General features: G+C 33.5%; 2 protein-coding genes and 1 long non-coding RNA gene across 13 annotated transcripts in view; 1 reads left to right on the forward strand and 2 right to left on the reverse strand.

The window, feature by feature from the left end:
* LOC127728718 (metallophosphoesterase MPPED2-like) overlaps window positions 1–22,778 on the reverse strand; it is a 154,221-nt gene that overhangs the window by 125,247 nt on the left and 6,196 nt on the right. The gene's annotated exons all lie outside the window — the stretch shown is intronic.
* LOC127728714 (metallophosphoesterase MPPED2-like) overlaps window positions 1–22,778 on the reverse strand; it is an 89,434-nt gene that overhangs the window by 11,495 nt on the left and 55,161 nt on the right. For 2 of the 11 annotated variants that reach the window (XM_052236354.1, XM_052236356.1), the window contains exons 2-6: window positions 13,774–13,865; window positions 9,088–9,366; window positions 5,433–5,658; window positions 3,952–4,067; window positions 3,615–3,725 (exon numbers count right to left, since the gene is read on the reverse strand). The exons of 6 other annotated variants lie outside the window; for them this stretch is intronic. In XM_052236354.1, the coding sequence (XP_052092314.1) occupies window positions 3,615–3,725; window positions 3,952–4,067; window positions 5,433–5,658; window positions 9,088–9,366; window positions 13,774–13,840 (799 nt within the window). In that variant the 5' untranslated portion in view covers window positions 13,841–13,865. Of the gene's footprint in view, window positions 1–3,614; window positions 3,726–3,951; window positions 4,068–5,432; window positions 5,659–9,087; window positions 9,367–13,773; window positions 13,866–14,089; window positions 14,185–14,339; window positions 14,510–22,778 lie in introns of those variants that run through there. 3 more of the 11 variants (XM_052236352.1, XM_052236355.1, XM_052236357.1) reach the window with 3 other exon arrangements.
* On the forward strand, window positions 20,582–22,465 carry LOC127728735 (uncharacterized). Its single transcript, XR_007994339.1, has 2 exons — window positions 20,582–21,232; window positions 21,769–22,465. It is a non-coding gene; the product is annotated as an uncharacterized LOC127728735 (long non-coding RNA).

Genomic DNA, 22,778 nt, shown 5'->3' on the forward strand with positions numbered 1-22,778 from the left:
GACTAATACTTCAGTATTTGTCCGAAAACCAGAAAAACCTTGTTCCTAACCCCCTTTTTGCCCCTTATTCCTGAACGGTTTGAGCCATAACCCCCAAAGTCAATCCCAACCTTCCCTTTGTGGTATGGAACCTTGTGTTTCAATTTCATAAAGATCCATAACCAGAAAAACCTTGTTTTTCCCCCCTTTCTTTGCCCCTTATTCCAGAACGGTTTGGGCCATAACGTCCAAAGTCAATCCCAACCTTCCCTTTGTGGTATGGAACCTTGTCGTACAATTTCATAGAGATCCATACACGTATACACAAGTTATTGTCCGGAAACTAGAACTAAAGGCTCTCAAGAGCCTGTTTTGCTCACCTGTTTCTACTTTGGTTTTGGAAATCATGTAAAAATAGATTAAAATCATAACAGATACCCTTATAATGATTGAGGCCAAATTTGGTTTAATATTAGCCCCGTAATTTAATAAATAAATGTGGATAGTGTCCACATGTGGACACAGATGATGCCCCCACTTGCATTTCATATAGTTATAAAGGGACATAACTGAAGAACGGTAAAAGTGACACTACCCAAATTTGAACTTTATCCGAGTTTTGTGGTAATAAGCATTGTGTGTAAGTCTCATAACATTTGGTTGAGGCTAACTTAAGAGAACAGAAACTAAATATTCAGCAATTTTTCTATTTGTTTACATGCATAACTCTAGAACGGTTGTGTATAAATTTTATAACATTTGGTTGAGACAAACTAAAGTTAGAGAACAGAAACGAAAAATTCAGCAATTTTTATGTTTATCAGGGGACATAACTCAAGAATGGTAAAAGTGTCGACACCAAATTTCGTACTTATGTAGTAATAAGCATTGTGTACAAGTTTCATAACATTTGGTAGAGGCAAACTAAAGTTAGAAAACGGAAACAAAAAATTTGTACTTGATCTTAGTTTTCTGGTAATGAATATTGTGTATAGGTTCATAATATTTGGTTGGGGCAAACTTAAGTTACAGAATGGAAACTAAAAATTTTGCAATCTTTCGATTTTTAAAGGGGCATAACTCAATAATGGTTAAAGTGACACTACCCAAATTCAACTTGATCTGTGTTTTATCAGTGGAAGTCAAAATTAAACATTGCATTGTATAAAGCATTGAATGTAGTTGATTCAACTATAATCATGGACAAAGGAAGAGAATTCCAATATAAAAAAATACTTGACATTTAGAAGAAAATAAAAACTTTGCAATTTTTCCATTTATAAAGGGGCATAACTCTAGAACGGTTTAAGTGACGCCACCAAAATTCAAACTTGATCTGTGTTTTGTAGTAATAAGCATTGTGTATAAGTTTCATAACATTTGGTTGAGGCAAACTCAAGTTAGAGAACGGAAACCAATGTTGGGACGTACGTACGTACGTAGACGGACAAGGGTAAACCTTAAGGCCCCTACCATTACGGTGGGGGCATAAAAATCCTGGTGGCTATTTTGAACAGTAAATCGGCAACAAAGTAGCAACACTTCATCAGCACATCATAAGGAACATATTTATGCCATGTTTGGTTTCATTCCATTCAGTGCACCTCTAGAAGAAGCATTTGTATGTATTTCCTATAGGGTCTTATGTTAATCTAAGTCCCCTGCTGGCGGCCATCTGGGATAATGGTCCAGCTACAAAGTAACAACACTTGGTCAGCATCTCATTAGGAACATTCATGCCATGTTTGGTTTCATTCTATTCAGTGGTTCTCTAGAAGAAAACATTTGTATTTCCCATAGGGTCCTATGTTAAACTAACTCCCCCTGCTGGCATCCATCTTGGATGACAAATCAGTTACAAAGTAACAACACTTGGTCAGCACCTCAAAAGAAACATTCATACCATGTTTGGTTTCAATCCATTAAGCGGTTTTCTAGAAGAAGACATTTGTAAATATTTCCCATAGGGTCCTTTGTTAAACTAAGTCCCCCGTTGGCAGTCATCTTGGTTGATGGATTTGCTACAAAGTAACAACATTTGGTCAGCACCTCATTAGGAACATTCATGCCATGTTTGGTTTCGTTCCATTCAGTGGTTCTTCAAAAGAAGACTTTTATAAGTATTTCACATAGGGTCCTTTGTTAAACTAAGTCCCCCCCTGGCAGCTATCTTGGATGATTGTTTGGCTACAAAGTAACACTTGGTCAGCACCTCATAAGGAACATTTATGCCATGTTTGGTTTCATTCCATTCAGTGGTTCTCTAAGAGAAAACATTTGTATGTATTTCCCATAGGGTCCTATGTTAAACTAAGTCCCGCTGGTGGCCATCTTGGATGATTGATCGCCTACAAAGTTACAACACTTGGGCAGCACCTCATAAGGAACATTCATGCCATGTTTTATTTCATCCCATGCAGTAGTTCTCTAAAAGAAGACATTTGTATGTATTGTCCATAGGGTCCTAAGTTAAACAAAGTCCCCCCTGATTGCCATCTTGGATGATTGATCGCCTACAAAGTTGCAACACTTGGGCAGCACCTCATAAGGAACATTCATGACATGTTTTATTTCATTCCATTTAGTGGTTCTCTAAAAGAAGACATTTGTATGTATTGTCCAAAGGGTCCTATGTTAAACAAAGTCCCCCCTGATTGCCATCTTGGATTATGGATCGGCTTCTAAGTAACAACACTTGGTTAACACCTCATAAGGAACATTCATGCCATGTTTGGTTTCATTCCATTCAGTGGTTCTCTAGAAGAAGTTCAAAATGTAAAAAGTTAACGACGACGATGACAGACACCAAGTGATGAGAAAAGCTCACTTGGCCCTATGGGCCAGGTGATCTAAAAATGCCTTTTTTGGCCCCTTTTTTACCCCTAATGCCTAAACAGTTGGGACCATAACCCCCAAAATCAATCCCAGCCTTCGTTTTGTGCTATTGGACCTTGTGGTTAAATTTCATAGAGATCCATTCACTTTTACTAAAGTAATGGTCCGGAAACCAAATGTCTTCGGACGACGATGATGACGACATGATAGCAATATATGAAAGCAAATTTTTTGCGGTTGTATAAAAACCAATTGACTTTTCCCCTACCCTATATCTTCAATCTGTATGAGTTTCTTTCCAATAAATCAAGCAAAACTCAAGTTACCATCTGGAAACCATTTTTACCCAATCTTTTTATATTCTTAATTACAGTGACCTTGATCCCAAAAATCGATAGGCTTCTTTCCATTCCCTATATCTTTCATCTGTATAAGTTTCATTCCAGTCGAGCAAGTGATGCTAATATTACCATCTGAAAGGAATTAGTTCTGAACACGCAGATGGATGGACAGAGCAATTACTATAAACTCTCTAAAATTTTCAGGGAGTAAAAAAGACACAATGGTTCTTTAAGACCAAAACGAAAGATTTGACTGACAATTTTTAATCTAATAAAAGAACAGAGTTTCAATGTCCCCTGTATTGCACATATTTTATCTGTCCAAGGGCATTAACTATAAGAAAACTTTTTTTTTTGTTCTTTAATTATTTTTATAAATATCTTACGAGTTGCACGGGGACAAAAATATTATAAAATGTGTCTGCTTTTTAACTGTTCTCAAACACTGTTGTACATTACCTTCATGTATATGTCCAGATATATGATACAGTGGTTTTACTCTTTTCTGTATGGTATTGAGTAACTCTACACAGCCAACTCTACTGCCATCAAAGTTTGTATCACCATACCCTGAAACATACCATTTTATAATAACAAGGTCATGCAATAGACATGAAGATAACATAACAGCTGGTTTATTTCATAAAATATAAATGGGATTTTATTATTTGTTTGTAATGTTATAAAGTTTCCCCTTGAACATGTGTTGCATTGTCTTACTAATAGTTATAAAGGGATTCATTTAGTTTTCATTTAGCTTATAGCATTAAGTCCTAGCCTAACAAATCTATCTTACCAACAGGTGGACCATGTGTTATAAGTATGTCTGTTTTCTCTGGAATCCAGTTCCATTTCTTTAACATTTCTTCACCTCTTTCTAAATTAAAACCCCAGTCATTAAACCATGGCTGCCTACAATAAAAAAAAGTAAGATTTTCCATAAGAAATATATAAACAATATTCCCAACATCTTAACCATGAGACCATATACAATATACATGTATACAAATGTATTTTATTCTTGCCTAGTCTGACCTCAGTCAAATATATTCTATAGTTTAAAAGCATTTGCATCGTGTACAAACATTTTTAAGACAGCAAGGCCTGGTCTAACTGCAAATTCAACACAAGCCTAGCTAGTAATTAGGGCAGAACTTTCTGCTAGATGTGGGTAACGTTACGGCAATCTTCTACAAGTTTTGCTCAAAACACAAAAAAGGGTAAACATTGTAATTTAAGGGCATTAACTCCTATAAGAAGATAAGTGACAAATTCATCTGCATCTATGCTGACCTATTTGCAGATCTTATCTTGCTGATCATTTTTTATTTTTAAAGTGTCTATTTACATGTATCTATTATAGTTTTCAAGATAAAAGGCAAAAACTTAAAAATTGGTAAAAATTGTCAGTTACTCATATAAAGACCTGACCAACAATTTCATCAATATCAACTTACCCCAGTATTTGTAGATCCTGCCTTGTGAATTATTTTTACTTTCTTAAATTCTCTCGATCTATTATAATTTCAAAATAACAGATAACTAGCAAAAGTAAAAGATCTTCATTTCAGGGTGAAAAACTCCTACAAGGAGCCAACTGAAGATTTTTGCAATATATTGACTTATTTGTAGATCTTGTCTTACTGACCATTTTTTCTTGAAAGTTTCGATTTATCTTTTATACTTTTGAAGATAAAAGACAAAAGCACAAAAAAGTGGTAAAAATTTACATTAAAGGACAATTATTGCAACAATAAGCTGACTGACGATTTCAGCCATGCCAACTTATTTGTAGATCTTGTTTTGCTGATCGTTTTCGTTATTAAATCAATGTCCATCTATTATAATTTTGAAGATCAAATGCAAAAATGGAATAAACTGGTATAACTCATCATTTAAGGACAATAACTGAAAAAAAAGTTGTCTGACATTTTTGATTTAAATAGACAGACAGTAGATCTCATCTTTCAGAACATGTGTGAAATCCTTCAGATTTTCTCCATCTAAAGTTGTTTTAAAATTTTTTTTAGCCATGTCGGCCATGTTTGTTGGCATGCGGGTTCATCGGACATAAATTTTAAAGTAGATACTCCAATGATGATTGTGGCCAAATTTGATTAAATTTGGAAATTTAGTTTCAGAGGAGATGATATTAGTAAAAATTAACAGACAAAAAGGGATGACAACAGATGCCAAGTGATGAAAAAAAAGTTAGAAAGGATATGTAAGAGAAGTTATCTCAAGGATAACTCAAATAGTTCATTCAATTTTACTAACCAAGGGGATCCATAAATGTTAATACCATACAATGTAACCATAGAATCCTCTAAGTATACACAGTTAGTCAGCAGTTCCTTAACCTTGTTCACTCCATTTTCCTGTAGAAAAGCTTTAACTTCTTTTTTTTTTACATGCCATCTGCTAAGTTTCTCCTCCATTGCTTCATCAAAAGTTAAATCATGGTTGCCTGCGATTACAACTTTATGTTTATGTGGTAGTGTAGCTGAAATGAAAAATAAACTATTATTCGTCTAAACTGTCTCAAACAAATCCTCTTGATCTTCAATGTTCCCTGAGTTGCACCTATTTTTCATCTGTCCAAGGGCAATAACTATAAAAAAACTTTTTTTGGGGTTCTTTAAAACCTTTTATAAATATCTTATAGAAGTGAAGACTGGAAATCAAATGCCATGCAATTTTTGATATAATTAATATTTCCAAGGGGCTTAACTCTTTTAAAAATATATGATCAGCACTAACTTTTGAAAATGTCAGACACTGCTGATTTAAACCTTTGATATAAATTTGATAAAGATCCAGCAAAAATTGTACACATGAGAGCGCTTACAATGCAATTTTCCATATAATTATTGTTTCCAAGGGGCATTTCTCTTTTAAAAATAGTTGATCGGCACTGATTTTGAAATTTAAGTAAGAAAATTACTAAAGGTATACATAGACAAAAAATCAATTGAAAAGATGATGATGATGATAGATGGCTGCGGCAAATTAATATGCATATTCAGGACGAGAACATGTTAATGTAATATGAATATTTACCCTGCTTTGTACCAGAAAGACATCCTGAGCCGGATTTTTAACGTGCTAGTTCACAAGGTAACAGTCCCCAGGAAGACATGTCACCCTACCCGGACACATTATTCCGACTCAGAGCCGACCAGTCATTGCTCATACTCCTTATTATTATACTTCACGTTAAAATGCCATATTTTGATTGGCTAATACGAGGGTGTTAATTTACTCTATTACCCTTCATGGAGACGCTTGATCAAGTGTGCGCTTTATTAAATAAGACTCTATCCTATAGCAAATACTCTATTACCCTTCACGGAGACGCTTGATCAAGTGTGCGCTTTATTAAATGCGACTCGATCCTATGGCAAATACTCTATTACCCTTCACGGAGACGCTTGATCAAGTGTGTGCTTTATTAAATACTGATGGTTGTTATATACAAGACGTCATAGTTTATTACTTTGAATTTGAAATTTAATAGACAGTAATGACATTCAGTATAATAAATTAAACAAGCATTCTGAGAGTATTGCATGGCAATACATAGTCCCCTACCGGGTAAAAATTCATTATATTGGAACAAAATGCTAAATTGTTCTATAACTTGTCATGGTGTAAACAAAAAGTAAATATCATGTCAATATCTTCAAGCATGACTAAAAACTGTGTGGAAAACTGATTATATGAGTGAATTTTTCAAGTCCAAGGACCATAACTCTGCACAAAATTATTAGACCGAAACAAAAATTTGAACTTGATCTGTAACTTGTCATGATAAATTTGAACTTGATCCTTAACTTGTCATGATAAAACTATATACCAATTATCAATCAATATCTTATAAGCATGATGAAAAAAACATTCGATATGATTAATAAGATATGATGTAATACAGTGTATATCTATTTTCAAATTATAATCAAATATAATTAAAAGTTCCAAATATTTTTTCTTTCATTTATCACAAACTAATATAGATTTGTAACTTATCTATAAAATGTCAACAACTTTTATCTACACAATGTAATGTATTGAAATATATACATTAATAAAAAATAGTTTATTATCTAATCAAAGGATTTCTCTTCATAATTTTTTTTTTATATATATAGCATTCAGAAAATTAGTTTATACTAAATAACAAACAAACCTCCCAAAAATTCTTCAAATAATTTAACAAAGAATGTCTTTTAAAATATGAGTTATCTCCCTTTGAACAGAAATATGGTTTAACATAGTACTCTAACATTAGATATGGTCCACAGTTATGGTCCATAACTCTAGCCTAAATCATCAGACCGGAACAAAATTCAAACTTGATCTATAATTTGTCATGATAAAACTATATACAAAATATCAAATCAATATCTTCAAGAACGAAGAAAAAAAGTGTGGAAAGCTGATTTGCCGGACTGACGGATGGACAGACGGACAGACAAACGGAGTGCAAACCTAAAGTCCCCTTCGACTTCGTCGGTAGGGGACTAATAACACATATCTGAGAGGGTGATAGAGCAGATTATTACCCCTCGAAAAGACATTGTCAACCTTGGCTTCACCTCAGTTGACAATGTTTTCTCGGGGTAACAATCTGCTCTATCACCCTCTCAGTTATGTGTTATTTATATAATGCTGCATGCTTAGCGGAGAAGCGTCAAATACCAATTTCAAAGTCTTTGGTTTGACCAGGCCGTGGTTCAAACCCACAACCTCCTGCACTCGAGGTGAACACGCTACCATTAGACCACCGAGGCAGTCTATTGAAAAGAAGGAAACATTCTACCGTAACTAAAGTACTATTATTCGCAATAGGGAATATTATGATCTATTATCAAAAGGCATGAATCCCAAAAATTGACTCAAATAACAAATTTATGATATAGAAAATAGACTTCAAATTTTAAAACAAGGCAGCTTTCTAACACTTATCATGAAAAAGCTGACTTGTTTTCTGTTTTCAGCTGATAGACCAGGAGTCTGACATTAGCTGAAAGTCAGAAGGACCCTTTCCTAAATTCTGGGGTATAGCCAGTTCAATCGTTAGGAATTCAGGAACTTGAGATTTAATAGTATCCTGATGCAGGAATGGACACATTATATTCACCAGAATTCTGGATTTGGCACATATTTTCTTGAGAATTTCTGACTGTGACACCTTCCTATCCCCTTCCTTAGATGACATTGTTTTTTTTCTTGCAACATAACTGATGATAATTTATATGGAATATATGTCACCATCCCAAAAAAGTCACACTGCAGACAAAATGGTTTCCCGTTCTAGATTTATCTAATTATCAAACTCATTTGTGGTTTTGATGAATTAAAGCTTTCATTCAAATTTGAAGAGAACAAAAATTGAAGGCACTAACATGCATATGGCAACAAAAAAGTGATGACGGACATTAAGAGGGGCAAAACTTTATATACCCTAAAAACTTTGTAGTGTGGGGTATAAAAATATTAGAACAGGGTCCACAATCCAAAGTGACATACACAGATTTATATTAAGTCAAAAGGGAAAACAAACTAATCTGTTAGTTGTAAATGGCCTTAACTAGCTTCTCGTAACTGTAAGTACTCATATATCAGCGCTTTGTGATTATTGTTTTTATGTTAGTTGTTTTTTGTGTGCATTATGCTGATTTATTGAGTTAAGCCATTTGCAACTAATTCTAATACAATGTAAGTTGTTCTTATGTTGTGCTTTAACACCACTGTCCCAGGTTATAGAGAGATTTGAGCTCTCGAAAAAATGTTAAACCCCACAAAATCCTTATGTGCCTGTCCCCTTTTTATATAAACACACATTTGGCTTTGTTCTTCTCCCTATCATTATACGTGTAAATTGAGTAGTTTTCTAAATGCTCTATCATAATAATCTATTTTCATACTATACCTAAATAATCATTAAACTTCTTTATTTCTTTTGGTTGACCAACATTGGTGATGTCGCCAGCATGCAAGAGAACATCCCCATCAGGAACAAAATCTGTTGGACAATACTCAATTTTAGCATGTGTGTCTGATATGCATACAAAGCGGATCTTATCTTCTGTGACTGGTGTCTTTGAATTCATATGTTTGACTTTCTTTTGATTTTGTTTGACTTTCATCTTTTCCCACACTTCGGTTGCATTCTTCGACATGGAATCCACCTGAATGATTACAGGTCCATCTAAACATAGACACATTAGAGAAGTGTTATATAACAAAAACTACAAGCTATGCCAGTTAGATAAATGATATGCCTCACCTTCAAAAAATAAAAGTAACAAGCTTCTGGAGTTAATTAACATATTGAAAATATTAAAGGCGACCAATATACAAAATTAAACGATATTAATATTTTTTTAACTGTGTAGTACTAAAGAACTATCTTTGAGAATTGTAGTTATTAAAGTCACAGAGATATCATCAATGGTTTATTATAAAATGACCAATTTACAAAACTTAACCAAAGTCACCCGCAGTATGAGAAAAAGGTTATAATTATGACCAAAAATGTTACAGAAAAATAATGTACTGTAGACATCACGGACATGGTAGACATAGGGGTAGATAAATAAAACAAAAACAAAGCATATATATACTTAACTAAATGAGGAGGTACAGACAAAAAAAAATGTTAATCTATATCAATTTATATGCCTAAACCACATTTAAAGTAGGACATTTATATAAAAAACCTTCTAGCTGCTTTTAGCAAAACAACTTGGTGGTCTAATGGTGATTTCACAACTGCTTTGCAAAAGGTCACCTATTCCAATCCTAACTTTTTCAAGTCATATAGCCTTAATCATTAAAAAATGTCACTCTCAAGAAAGTCATAAAGCAGAAAACAGGGAATGTTCATATGACATTAACCTGTGTTCATCCTGAATATGCATGTTGTATTTGTCACTGAACATTAAGCACTCATCAATCAATCAGACATTGAAAATATGTGTAAGTTATAATAATATAACATTTAATATTAAATGAATATACTGTCCAAGCTTTGGTTGTTGTTGTTATTTGTTATTTACATATTTTCATGGTTTGCATTGTGTTGGGTTTTTTTGTCTTTGTCAGTTTTTTTCATTTTTCATTTGTAGCTTTAATTTAGATATATCCCAGTAGTTTCCCAGCTGCTCAAGTAAATAAATGTAGGCTTTCAGTCTGGTCTTGATGAAATTACAGAGGTCTCCTAACATAGGACTTGGTAAGTTGGCACAGTCCTTTCTCATTAGATTCATTTTGAAATCATTCAGTTCTTACATTTTTGTACATAAAAAAACAGCATCTTAAATGTGAAGAACGACTGACCACTGATACTTGTCATGTTTAAATTGTTGATACAATGCCTATTTTTTTTTTCTCAAAAGGTAACTTCACATCATCATATCAGGTCATATCTAAAGTAAAATTATGTACACCAAATACGTTCTGAATATTTATTTATCAGGGGATCTTCTTAAACAAGTGATTTTATGATCATTAAACATGTTTAAACAAATTAAAAATTTCACCTTGTTAAGTGATTTTGATGGGGTTTTTTTTATTTTGAGTACAGATTTCATGAATTTGCCCTTAATGATATGTTTTTTTAATTTGCTTACACAGATCAATTATCCATTTGTTTAATGCATTGTATATCAATTTCAGTGGGTTGCAAGGCCAGTAAAGTAGTGCTTGTAATCTTTAAAAGGATGTTAAGGAACCCCTTCAGAATTTACCTGTTATTAAATATTTAAATACTCATTAACTATAGTTAAGACAGAGGTAAACAATTTTCTTTATTATTAAAATGATCATGAGGACTGACTTTAGTTTTGTCCTGAATTACAAAATATACCTGCTTATGCTTTCTTCAAATAAAACTGTAAAATATTGAGTGAAAGAGCACTTCAATGTATACATAATTCATCATGTTCATTAAGTGTCTTTTCAATGGGATCCTTTTTTTTAACCCTATAACAACAAGCATGTGGGGAAAATATCAAGATAAAGTTGTTTTCATCTAGTTGAGCGATAAATTCTTATATATAAAATTACTGATTTATTGGATTTTAAATATTCTGTGTCAAATTTTGTTAATATCTTTTTTTTCTCTGATGCCATAATAAATAAAAGAACAGAGTTCCAATGTTCCCTGCGTTGCACATATTTTATCTATTCAAGGGCAATAACTAAAAAAAGTACTTTTTTTTCTTTAAAACAATTTATTTCTTAAAGAGAAAGCTTCAGAGCAAATGCAATGCGATTTCCGTTATAATTAATTTTTCCAAGGGGCATAACTAGTTAAAAATATTTGATCAGCACTTATTTTCGAAAGTGTCAAAGACATTACTGATATAAACCTATGATATAAGTTTTAAAAAAATCTGGCAAGAATTGTACACGATGCAATTTTCCATATAATTAAATGTTTCTAAGGGCATAACTCTTTTAAAAATAATAGATTGGCACTGACTTTCGAACTTGTCCAAGACATTGCTGATATAAACCTATGCTATAAGTTTCATAAAAATCTTGCAAGAACTGTACACCTGAGAGTGCTAACAAGACGGATGGGCAGACGAACGGACAAGCGTACGCCTGGTATTTCCATGTCCCCCGGAACGCATTTCGCTCGGGACAATTAAACAGGTGATCCTGAAATCACATGTTTGAGTAGTACCCCTGACTGTTCATGAAATTAAATTTAAAAAAAATAAATACCTTACCTTTTCTATAATATTTATTTGCACTTCAGTCTTGAAAATAATGTGGAGGCAAATGAATGCACAACATTCCATACCAGATTTCTACAGCCTTTTGTAAAATGAAAGCAGAGTATGATTCTTTACAGTCTAGTGCGAAGGTAAAAAGATAATCAAACTGTTATATTTAGTGTATTTATCCTAATACAGTGGAACCTCGTTATGTCGAAGTCGAAAGGACAGCACAAAAATATTCGACTTATCCGGGGTTCGACTCATCTAAGGTCAATTGTGGATTCATAAATTTGGAATCCATGAAATACGGTATGAGATTTGTGTAAACTAGATATTTTGAACAGACTCAGCGTCTTTTTTATATGACACTTTATGATTGTGTATTCTTTCTCTTTATTTTTTTGTCCCTCATAATAATTAAACACACAAGCACAGATACATAAAATTCATTAATAAACTGCTTCGCCGAGCGCAGCTGGATACGACCGCAGAGGTCCAAACCTGAACAGTTGGGGCAAAAATGGACACAATATTCAAGCTTGATACAGGTCTGAATTTGGATTGTAATTAAATATTTGACACATTATAGGTTTCTGACACAGAATAAATGTAGTCAAAGAACCTGAAATTGGTTATATGATTTTTTTGAATTTATATTCAATTGGAGATTTCTTGCTTTTGTGCAATACACTGTGCTGTTGCGGAATACTTAGGAAAAAAAATTGACCCCCCTAAAAAAAATGTTTTACCCCCCCCCCCCCCCCAAAAAAAAAAATATTTAAAGAAATTTTCTTTTTGCTTTCTTAAATTTGAGTGAAAAAAATTGCACCCCCGAAAAAAAAAAAAAACAATTTTGTTTATCCCCAAAAAAATTATTTTTTTGACCCCACCCTCTTTTCCAAAAAAAAGATACATTTGAAGAAATGTTTTTTTTGTAAAATGTGGTACAATGTGAGAGACATCAATACATTTAAACACAAGTAATTGTCTGAAAACTAGAAAAATGCTTGTTTAAGACCCTTTTTGGCCCCTAATTCCTAAACGGTTGGGACCATAACCCCTAAAATCCCAGCCTTCCTTTTGTGGTAATGAACCTTGTTGTAAAATTTCATAGAGATCCATTCACTTAAACTAAAGTTATTGTCCGGAAACCAAATGTGTCTTCGCACGACGAAGACATCATAGTATTATACGAACCCCAAAAAATGTTTGCGGTCGTATAAAAAAATCAATACACAAATATTTACAAAGGTTAGTCCCCATAAATCATGAAATCACTTGCGGAACGAAACAAGTTGATCAAGGGTCGTCTGCTTTGCGTTCAATTATTATAAATTGATCATAATTGTCTTAATCCTTTTATTTATTGTAATAAATAGAGTTTTATTCTAACAATGTATTTAATCTCGGCTTGGGTCATTTAAATTCGTTTCATTTTTATGTACGGGTAAAATATGTTCAACATACTAACGTTCCGCTTGGACAATCAACAAAGGTGTTAAATACCGGACACCATAAACATGTCATTTTAACTTTTATACACACAAGTATGTTTACACAGCTTTAATCTCTTTTGAAAATGATTAGACAGCATAAGAAATATATCTGATTATAATTTTTATCATTAAGTCTGCATCTTTAGAAATTTCTTACTTTTGAACTTCGAGACATCGAGGTCAGTTTACATTAGTTTTATATCGAAGGGGCTATAAAGTTTACTCGACTTAACAGAGTATTCGAATCAACAGAGTTCGACTCATCAGAGGTAAATTTACATTGATCAAAAATGAATTTTACCGGACCGAGAAATTACTTCCGACTTATCCGAGTTTTCGACACAACCGAGTTCAACACAACGAGGTTCGACTGTATGTCAAAAATACAACCTGCAGACTCTTCTGTTTTCTCATTTCCAAACATCATATTCTTTAATGAATTAAACATGGTTACCATTGGTTACAGCATTGATCATGTCAACCTACAATGTAAAAATGTATCAATGTCATTATATGTACATGCAGTGTTATATCAATGTCATTATATGTACATGCAGTGTTATATCAATGTCATTATATGTTGCGGAGACGATTTGAATTGTGCAATGGAATAAATTGTTCATATAAAGTTCGACGAGTTGGGATTTGGGAGTTCGACGATAATGTTATACCAATAGCATTATTATATCCATAACATATAACTTACTCGAATGTTTGTTAATAACTACGTTTTAATCCAATATTTACAATATTTACAATCATTAAAGGCAAACTATTTGAATACTTTCAGTTATTTTACTTTGTTTTTAAAAACATAAAAACGCAGTGTCATTAAATATGTAATTGATACAAATACTTTAAATATTTCAAGTGATCATCAAAAAAGACAAAAACAAAATGGATCTATGTTTAATAAGTATTTAGTTCGTAAATAGATATTTATTTCTATAACTAACCTTATTCTAACAAAACAAAAGACGACAACCATTTAATACTGAGTGTATTGTAAATCAACATTTAAATGCCTCTCCGTTACGTATTGTCAGTTCGAACAAAGAGTTGTATATGATATGTATCTATCTTTACAGTACTTGCAACCTTAGGCGTTACTGTTTGACGTGAACTTGACTGTTTGGTGAATGTTCGGTGATCGCTGACCCATAGCTTATTTGACGTAATCTGAAGGATTATATGTGAGAGTTACCGGGGCAACAATCAGCGATCAACCCGTCCTTTACTTATATACACGGATCTGACGGCTACATATATATCAAAAATTCGTATATGAAACGAGCTCCGTAATATAAGTATACAGATACTTAAACTTTTGTGTTTGTTGAATAAGAGTGAAATTATTTCTTTATTTAAATGTAAATGCATACACCATCATTGTTCTAAGCGCTTTTTGAACATTAGCATTGGTAGGTCTGCATAATATATGCTGAATACTAGGGAAATGATACTTAAATATTGTTTGCATCGTTTAATAATGCCCATATTTCCTCTTTTTATAAGAGTCAATTCCATTTTATTTGCCATCAGTCATTTCAAAATTACCACTGAATGAATTTATTTAATAAAATGTTTGTAAAAAAACAGAGGAGGAGGATACCAAAGGGACATTCAAAATCATTAGTCGAAAATAGACTGACAAACGCCATGGCAAAAAAAACGAAAATGACAAACAGACAAACAACAGTACTCAAAACATTACATAGAAAACAAGAGACTAAGCAACACGAACCCCACAAGAACTAGGGGTGATATCGGATGCTCCGGAAAGGGAAAACAGATCATACTCCTCATGTGTTGCTCATGTTAGTACAAACCCTAGGATAAGTCTAATTCGGTAGGTCACATGTTGGGTAAAGGGGACGGGATTGTAGTTAAGACAATTGGAACATGTATGTTGTCAAAGTTTTATTTTCGACGACCCTCATTTTCACTTTATAGATGTAAGTCAAGATATGAGGCAGACTTAACTGCATATGTTGTATCCTTTGTCTAAAGTTCGATGGGATTGATGCGTTCAACGTAGTCACTAAACTTTGAATTATTTAGTGAGTGAACATCATCTATATAGCTGAAAGTGAAGTTAAAGGATACTGCTTCTTTTCTTTCTTCATAAGATGTTCCTGTATGAAGTCAGGCTCATATGAATAAAGGAACAAGTCGGCAAGAAGTAAAGCACAGTTGGTTCCCATGGGAATGCCGAATTTTTTTGGAAAAACACGTCCTCCAAACGAAACATATATGTTGTCAATCAACAAATCAAGCATCTTGGTAATGTCAGTTTGAGAGAAGTTTTTGTTTGATTGTTTAATTTTTTTATAAAGTACGATTAGTCCATCCCCAAGACAAGAAACTTGTTTCTACGTAAGCCATTGTTTTTTTATGAAATAAAGCAGGACCAACTCTTTCAATTTGTCTATCTGTTCGGAATGAGGAATACTTGTGAGGAAAGGCAAATGTTTTAATACTATATAAGATGAAAGAGTCTTAGATTGCATGCACTCTAAACTTTATAATTTTATAATTCTTTGTTATTATATGACTACACATTTACTGTTTTCCCATTTGCTAAAAGCATAGGGAATCTTTGATAAAACATTATAATCACCGCAGAATAAATCGCGAAAGGATAATATAAGATTTGGAACGTCGTCCGTGTACCTAAATAAAGATATTCCAATGCAACGTCAATGACGTAGGTTTATGACTTCATGTAATTTCTTGTTTTTCTTTTTCTTAATTTTTTCGGTGTATTTTTTTCATTCTGTTCTTCTTGTTTTCGGTCGTTGGCCTAGGTGAAAATCATATATCTGGGGTTGCTAAATCATTGTATCAACCTCATCAAAAGTCAATAATTGTATATTATTATCTGCATTATATTAAAAATAATGGTTTAGGTAATACTATTCATCAGATTATACGTCTAGACTTTATCATATGTCATTCAACAGCTTATTTCGTACTTTTGTCACTGACATTTTTAAGAATTATATCAAAGTAAAACAGATCATAACTTCAGATATAACAACTATTATACAGAGACTAGTTAACTAGCTACGGTGAGGACGTGATCAACAGATATATTCCGTTCAATTAAGAATTGATTCAGTAAGATATGTGTTCATTTGACTCAACACATTCCTGTTTTATACAAAGGCAGTGGCGTAGCTTGCATGTATGCTTAGATGACCAACCGTTTATTTATTCCAATCTTGGTATAGATCTCAAGTAACATCATGGACTTGGAGTGGGCGGGTCATTTACATTTACTAAAGGCAGGTCAATCAGACCTCACCTTTGATTGCAATAATAGTAAGGCATTGTCTGATTTGTGTCATTGTACCATAGAACTTAAATTGAACAAACTCAGTGTTCTCCACAGGGAAGCAAGTCAACAACTCACACTCATGATTGCAAAGTCGTACCACGCCAACCAACTGATACCACTAAAAGTCAACTCAAATAAACATTTACTACTAAATTTTGGTATTCACAATATAATTCTGTCTGATAGACCTATCAGAGACCATGAGTCAACTTACAACAAAGGCAGACTAGAGCATACTATATTAAATGACATATACATTGTATGTATAAAATTGAATGAAAGAAATAAAATTTAACATAATTTTATCTCTCTGACTCTCAAACTGCTCATCTTTTTAATTTGTCGAAAATCAAACTTTGATCTGACCCTAAAAAAAGAATATCCCATGATCCCATAATGATTTCGTTTCAATTTCATGGACAAAACTTGTGTAAATATATTTTATCATGATTGTATGTCTAAATAAACAATATAAATTATTGTATTTGTTTTTATTTCAACTAGATTCCAATTATTGGCTTTAATATCCTAGAAGTGACAAGACATGCATGTACAATATATGATACTATCTAGTAGCTGCATTGACTAGTCATCATAATAATTCCATGACCGCTATGAAACTTTAGACCTTTTTGATGTTTTGAATATAGTTATAGAATATATGTATATTTACAGATATGATCAAAGTACATGTATCTATGAAAATTTTTACCAGGTCTTATAATATGACGACTAGTCAGACAAATTTTCGTTCAGAATTCTAACAGGAATTTTTACAAAATTGCCAGGGGTTACAACACATGAATATAATTTGTCATGGAGTTTACTGTAACGGTCCAGCTATTTTTAGAGGCTGTCTAATGATAATATTAGAACTATGACATGTCTGTGCAACTGTTACTATAAAATGTGGGAGATATATGTACATCGTATTATTGCACACTATCAATACATATACAAGTAGTAACCCAGGTATCAGCTAAATAAAGATAGTTTGAATACATAATGATGATACAATGTGCAGATACATGAAATATGTTTTATAGAGTATGTAAGAAATGAAGAATATAAACATATTAAAAAAAGACAGACAAAATATTTGTATGAAATTTGATGTATATGTAATAGGTTGGACACTTAGAAGTACAATAATGTAAAAGAAAATTAAAAGCATTTCTAGCCCAACAACATAATCTTTTTGTGTAATATGATCCATGCATGATAAACAATAAAATTACCACACATCAGATTGTTCCCAGTATTATTAAATCAGTTTTTGTACGGAGTGACACCTGCTGATCTAACTAAAAATGCTGATGTGGCATATGAAAACTCTTAGAACATTTTGGAATTAAACTATATACCACTGTGGAAAACCTTAATTCTGATGATAATATTCCTGCATAAGAAAAATTCATTCACCAGTGTATTGAGAAGTTGATAGAAGTAAGCATCTGTATGTCACATATAGCCTGTAACAATGTGCAAAACCCATACTGCATAGTATAAAGCTGTAAATGGCCTTGAAATGACAAATGTAAAACAATTCAAACAAGAAAACCAGCGTCCTGATTTATGTACAAATCAATAATGAAAAATAAATATGATATACAGCAACAAATGACAACCACTGAATGATTTGGACAGACACACACGTAAGCTGGCAGGGTTAAACATGTACTGGCGCCAGACCTTCCCCTTACCTGGGACAGTGTACATACATCTTCTGAGGTATTCAATTATCGAAAGGATACATATTTTAAAGTAATTTAAAAATGAATAATTAACGTTTGAAAAAAAATAGTATATTGTTAGTGAAAAGTGTGTAGGATAGTGGAAATCAGTACAGCACATGACAAAAAAAAAATCTGAAACATGAGATATAACAAGCTGTGATAAACAATTTAAGCAACACTGCCACAGTTTTCATCATGTTTTTGATTAACTGCCTATAGCGCTTACAATGCTTTGATTTTACATCTGTACTGCCTACTGGCGACTCAGTCCTGAGTGTAAATGGTCATTCAGTATGTGAAGAAAAAGACCAAAATTTATAAGGCCTATCTATCTGGACTAATTGATTTCTAAAATATATTTCATTGTACATGTTCAACATTTATCATTCATTTGTTTATTTCTTAATTTGTGTGAATTAACAGTAAATGTTAATTACTACACTTTCATACCATATCAAAACTGCCTTACTGTATTGGTATATCTTATATTTGTATCCATAAAACAAAAAAAACTGAAATACGTTTTTCATATTGAATACTAAAACTTTTTAGATATTTAGACATATTAAGTAGATGTTCACAATATCCACTTGACATTTTATCATATGACTTCTGTAGTTAGTTATGAGTCTTTGAAGCATGCTCACAAAGGTTCTTTTGTTGATATCATTTTCATACTGGTCAAAACTTTTTTTTTGGTTTGACCAGCTTTGGAGGAGATATATTCAAAGAATTAATAAAAAATAACACAGAAATTCACTTTCTAGCTCATCAAGCCCCAATCATCATGTCAGGCATTGTTATTACTAAAAACTAGGGATGTCAACGAGTACTCGAGTATCGCTCGGTAGTACCGAGTATCGAATACCTGTAAGAATGTTGTTGCCTTCTTAAAGAAATAATATTTTTATTAAGAGCACCTCCCGCGAAATCAAATATTAATCATAATTAATCAAAATTACGTTTCGAATGTTTGCGTTAAATTGCCATTTAAAATTCCTCCAAACATAGGTGGACTATTAATAAGAGCACCTTTCCAAGACTTACACTTTTAGCGTAGCGCGTCTGAGTCATTAAACTATCTCTGTACCGTCAGAGCAAATATTTTCATCAGCAGGACTTTTAATTACGTAACAAAGTTGAGAATCGACTCGTCACAGAAAAAGCTGACAAGATAATATTACTTAATAAGAACAATTTTGTTGCACCCTGTATCGACCCTCAGTAAATGGTTAAAGGCATCCGTAAGTTCTAATCATCACCCTTTGCTGATCATTAAATGTGTTTTTATAGGATTCCCAATTACTATTGTTTGAGTAATCTTTTTTTCTATAGATGTTTATTAATTTATTAATTAGATCATTGCCAGCTTACATAATTAGTATATAGTATAAACGTCCTAGGACTATTATCTAGTCCTGGGTAATAAAATTGAGGGTTTACGTCCATAAGACAACGTCCCACAACACGCAAAATGGGTGTAATTTTGTGTTTCCATTTTGTAGATGTTTTTTCCGAGCGAATACTCGAGTATCGCTCGGTAAATCCAACGAGTACTCGATTAGTAAATCTTCACCGAGTTGACATCCCTACTAAAAACCATTAAATGTCTTCTAATCTGAGAAACAATTTCCACATTTAACCGAAATCTTTTACTTATGATACTGACGATCCACCACAAAGTAATATAAATAGAACCATACAAATAGTAAGTAAATACATGTTCTCAGATACCATCTCCCATCATATATATATAGGAATATGTGGTATGAGTGCCAATGAGGCAACTCTCCATCCAAGTTACAATTCATAAAAGTAAACCATTATAGGTCAAGGTACGGCCTTCAACACGGAGCAATGGCTCACACCGAACAGCAAGCTATAAAGGGCCCCAAAAATTACTAGTGTAAAACCATTCAAACGGAAAAACCAACGGTCTAATCTATATAAAAACGAGAAACGAAAACACGAATGAACTACATAAACAGACGACAACTACTGTAATCAGATTCCTGACTTAGAAGAGATGCAAACATTTGCAGCGGGATTAAACGTTTTAATGGTACCAAACCTTCTCCCTTTTCTGAAACAATAGTATAACAGTACAACATAGAAAAACACACTATAAACAAGAAATGATTGTAACAGGATGCTGTTACGAAGTCTCCCAAACGAAGCTCCCATAATTCGTAATTCCCAGGGTCGCCTGACATTGGGCAACGTCCAGTGAAAATTGGTTTGGTCCAGTAAAGTTATATGCATTAGTGATGCCTGGGGACTAACCTTGTATATCATTCAAATCATCTTGGCATGACAAACCAGAATATATATGGTTTAGGGGTGGGGATCTCGACCATTTACAAGATACTAGAACATTGGGGGTGGGGAGGAACCCCTGGGGACTGACCCTATACGTCATTCAAATGTTCATTACATGACGAACAGGAATATATATGGTTTAGGGGTGGGGATCTCAACCATTTACAAGATATTAGAAAATTGGGGGTGGGGGGAACCCCTGGGGACTGACCGTATACGTCATTCAAATGTTCGAGACATGACAAATAGGAATATATATGGTTTAGGGGTGGGGATCTCAACCATTTACAAGATATTAGATCTTTCTCAAATGGCAGGGGGTCGGGATGACACCTGGGGACTAACCCTGTATATCATTCAAACCATCTTCGCATGACAAACCAGAATATATATGGTTTAGGGGTGGGGTTCTTGACCACTTAGAAGATATTAGAACTTTCTTAAATGGCAAGGGGTGGGGTTACCCCTGGGGACTAACCCTGTATTTCATTTGATGTGCTTTATCATGACACACCAGAATATATATGGTTTAGGGGTGGGGATCTCCACCATTTACAAGATATTAGAACTTTCTCAAATGGCAGGGGGTCAGGATGATCCCTGGGGACTAACCCTGTATATCATTCAAACCATCTTAGCATGACAAACCAGAATATATATGGTTTAGGGGTGGGGATCTTGACCACTTAGAAGATATTAGAACTTTCTTAAATGGCAGGGGGTGGGGGTGACCCCTGGGGACTAACCCTGTATTTCATTTGATGTGTTTTATTATGACAAACCAGAATATATATGGTTTAGGGGTGGGGATCTCGACCATTTACAAGATATTAGAACTTTCTCAAATGGCAGGGGGTCAGGATGACCCCTGGGGACTAACCCTGTATATCATTCAAACCATCTTAGCATGACAAACCAGAATATATATGGTTTAGGGGTGGGGATCTTGACCACTTAGAAGATATTAGAACTTTCTTAAATGGCAGGGAGTGGGGGTGACCCCTGGGGACTAAGCCTGTATTACATTTGATGTGCTTTATCATGACAAACCAGAATATATATGGTTTAGGGGTGGGGATCTCGACCATTTACAAGATATTAGAACTTTCTCAAAGGGCAGGGGGTCGGGATGACCCCTGGGGACTAACCCTGTATATCATTCAAACCATCTTAGCATAACAAACCAAAATATATATGGTTTAGGGGTGGGGATCTTGACCACTTACAAGGTATTAGAACTTTCTTAAATGGCAGGGGGTGGGGGTGGCCCCTGGGGATTAACCCTGTATTTCATTTAATGGGCTTTATCATTTAGAACATTTTCAATTAAAAATATTGTGTCTATCACAAACGGTTTTCAATTTATAACCATTTGAAAATTTTGAAAAATAAAATCCCATAGGGTTCTATAGTAAAACCCTCTTTTCTTTTTGCCCCTCAAAGTACCCCTTTATAAACCCCATTGCACACACAAAACCCTGATTGCACCACTAGACATGTTAGTCTAACATATTGTGAAACCCTAAGTTAATCTGACAAGCGGTTTTGGAGAACAGGTGCGGACAAGTTCAAATTTAAAAGCGGCGGAAGAGGAAGAAGAAGAAGAAGAAGAAGAAGAAGAAGAAGAAGAATAAGAACTGAGCAAAAACAATAAGTCTTCCCAAACTTCGTTTGGGAGACTTAAATATCAATTGGAAGGCTTAACTCAATCGAAAAACGTAAATTAACACACAATGAACGAATAAATTTGACCCGTGACACCTGAATGCAAATACACAGTTAATAAAAAAAAATACAAGGGATAAATAATTAAAGTCAAAAGTAAATAAACAGGTTTAAACAAAGTTAAAGTATGATATCACTGTGAAATTTCATACAATTTTTAGAAAATCATCACTTTTGAAGAAACCTGCGTCATATTATACACAGGTAAATGAAAATAATTTTGTTGTTGAGTATACTTCTTCTTCTGTGTGTACAAAATCTTCCGTTTAGGAATA

Source organism: Mytilus californianus, unplaced genomic scaffold (genome assembly GCF_021869535.1).
Source record: "Mytilus californianus isolate M0D057914Y unplaced genomic scaffold, xbMytCali1.0.p SCAF_2, whole genome shotgun sequence".
Taxonomy (NCBI): domain Eukaryota; kingdom Metazoa; phylum Mollusca; class Bivalvia; order Mytilida; family Mytilidae; genus Mytilus; species Mytilus californianus.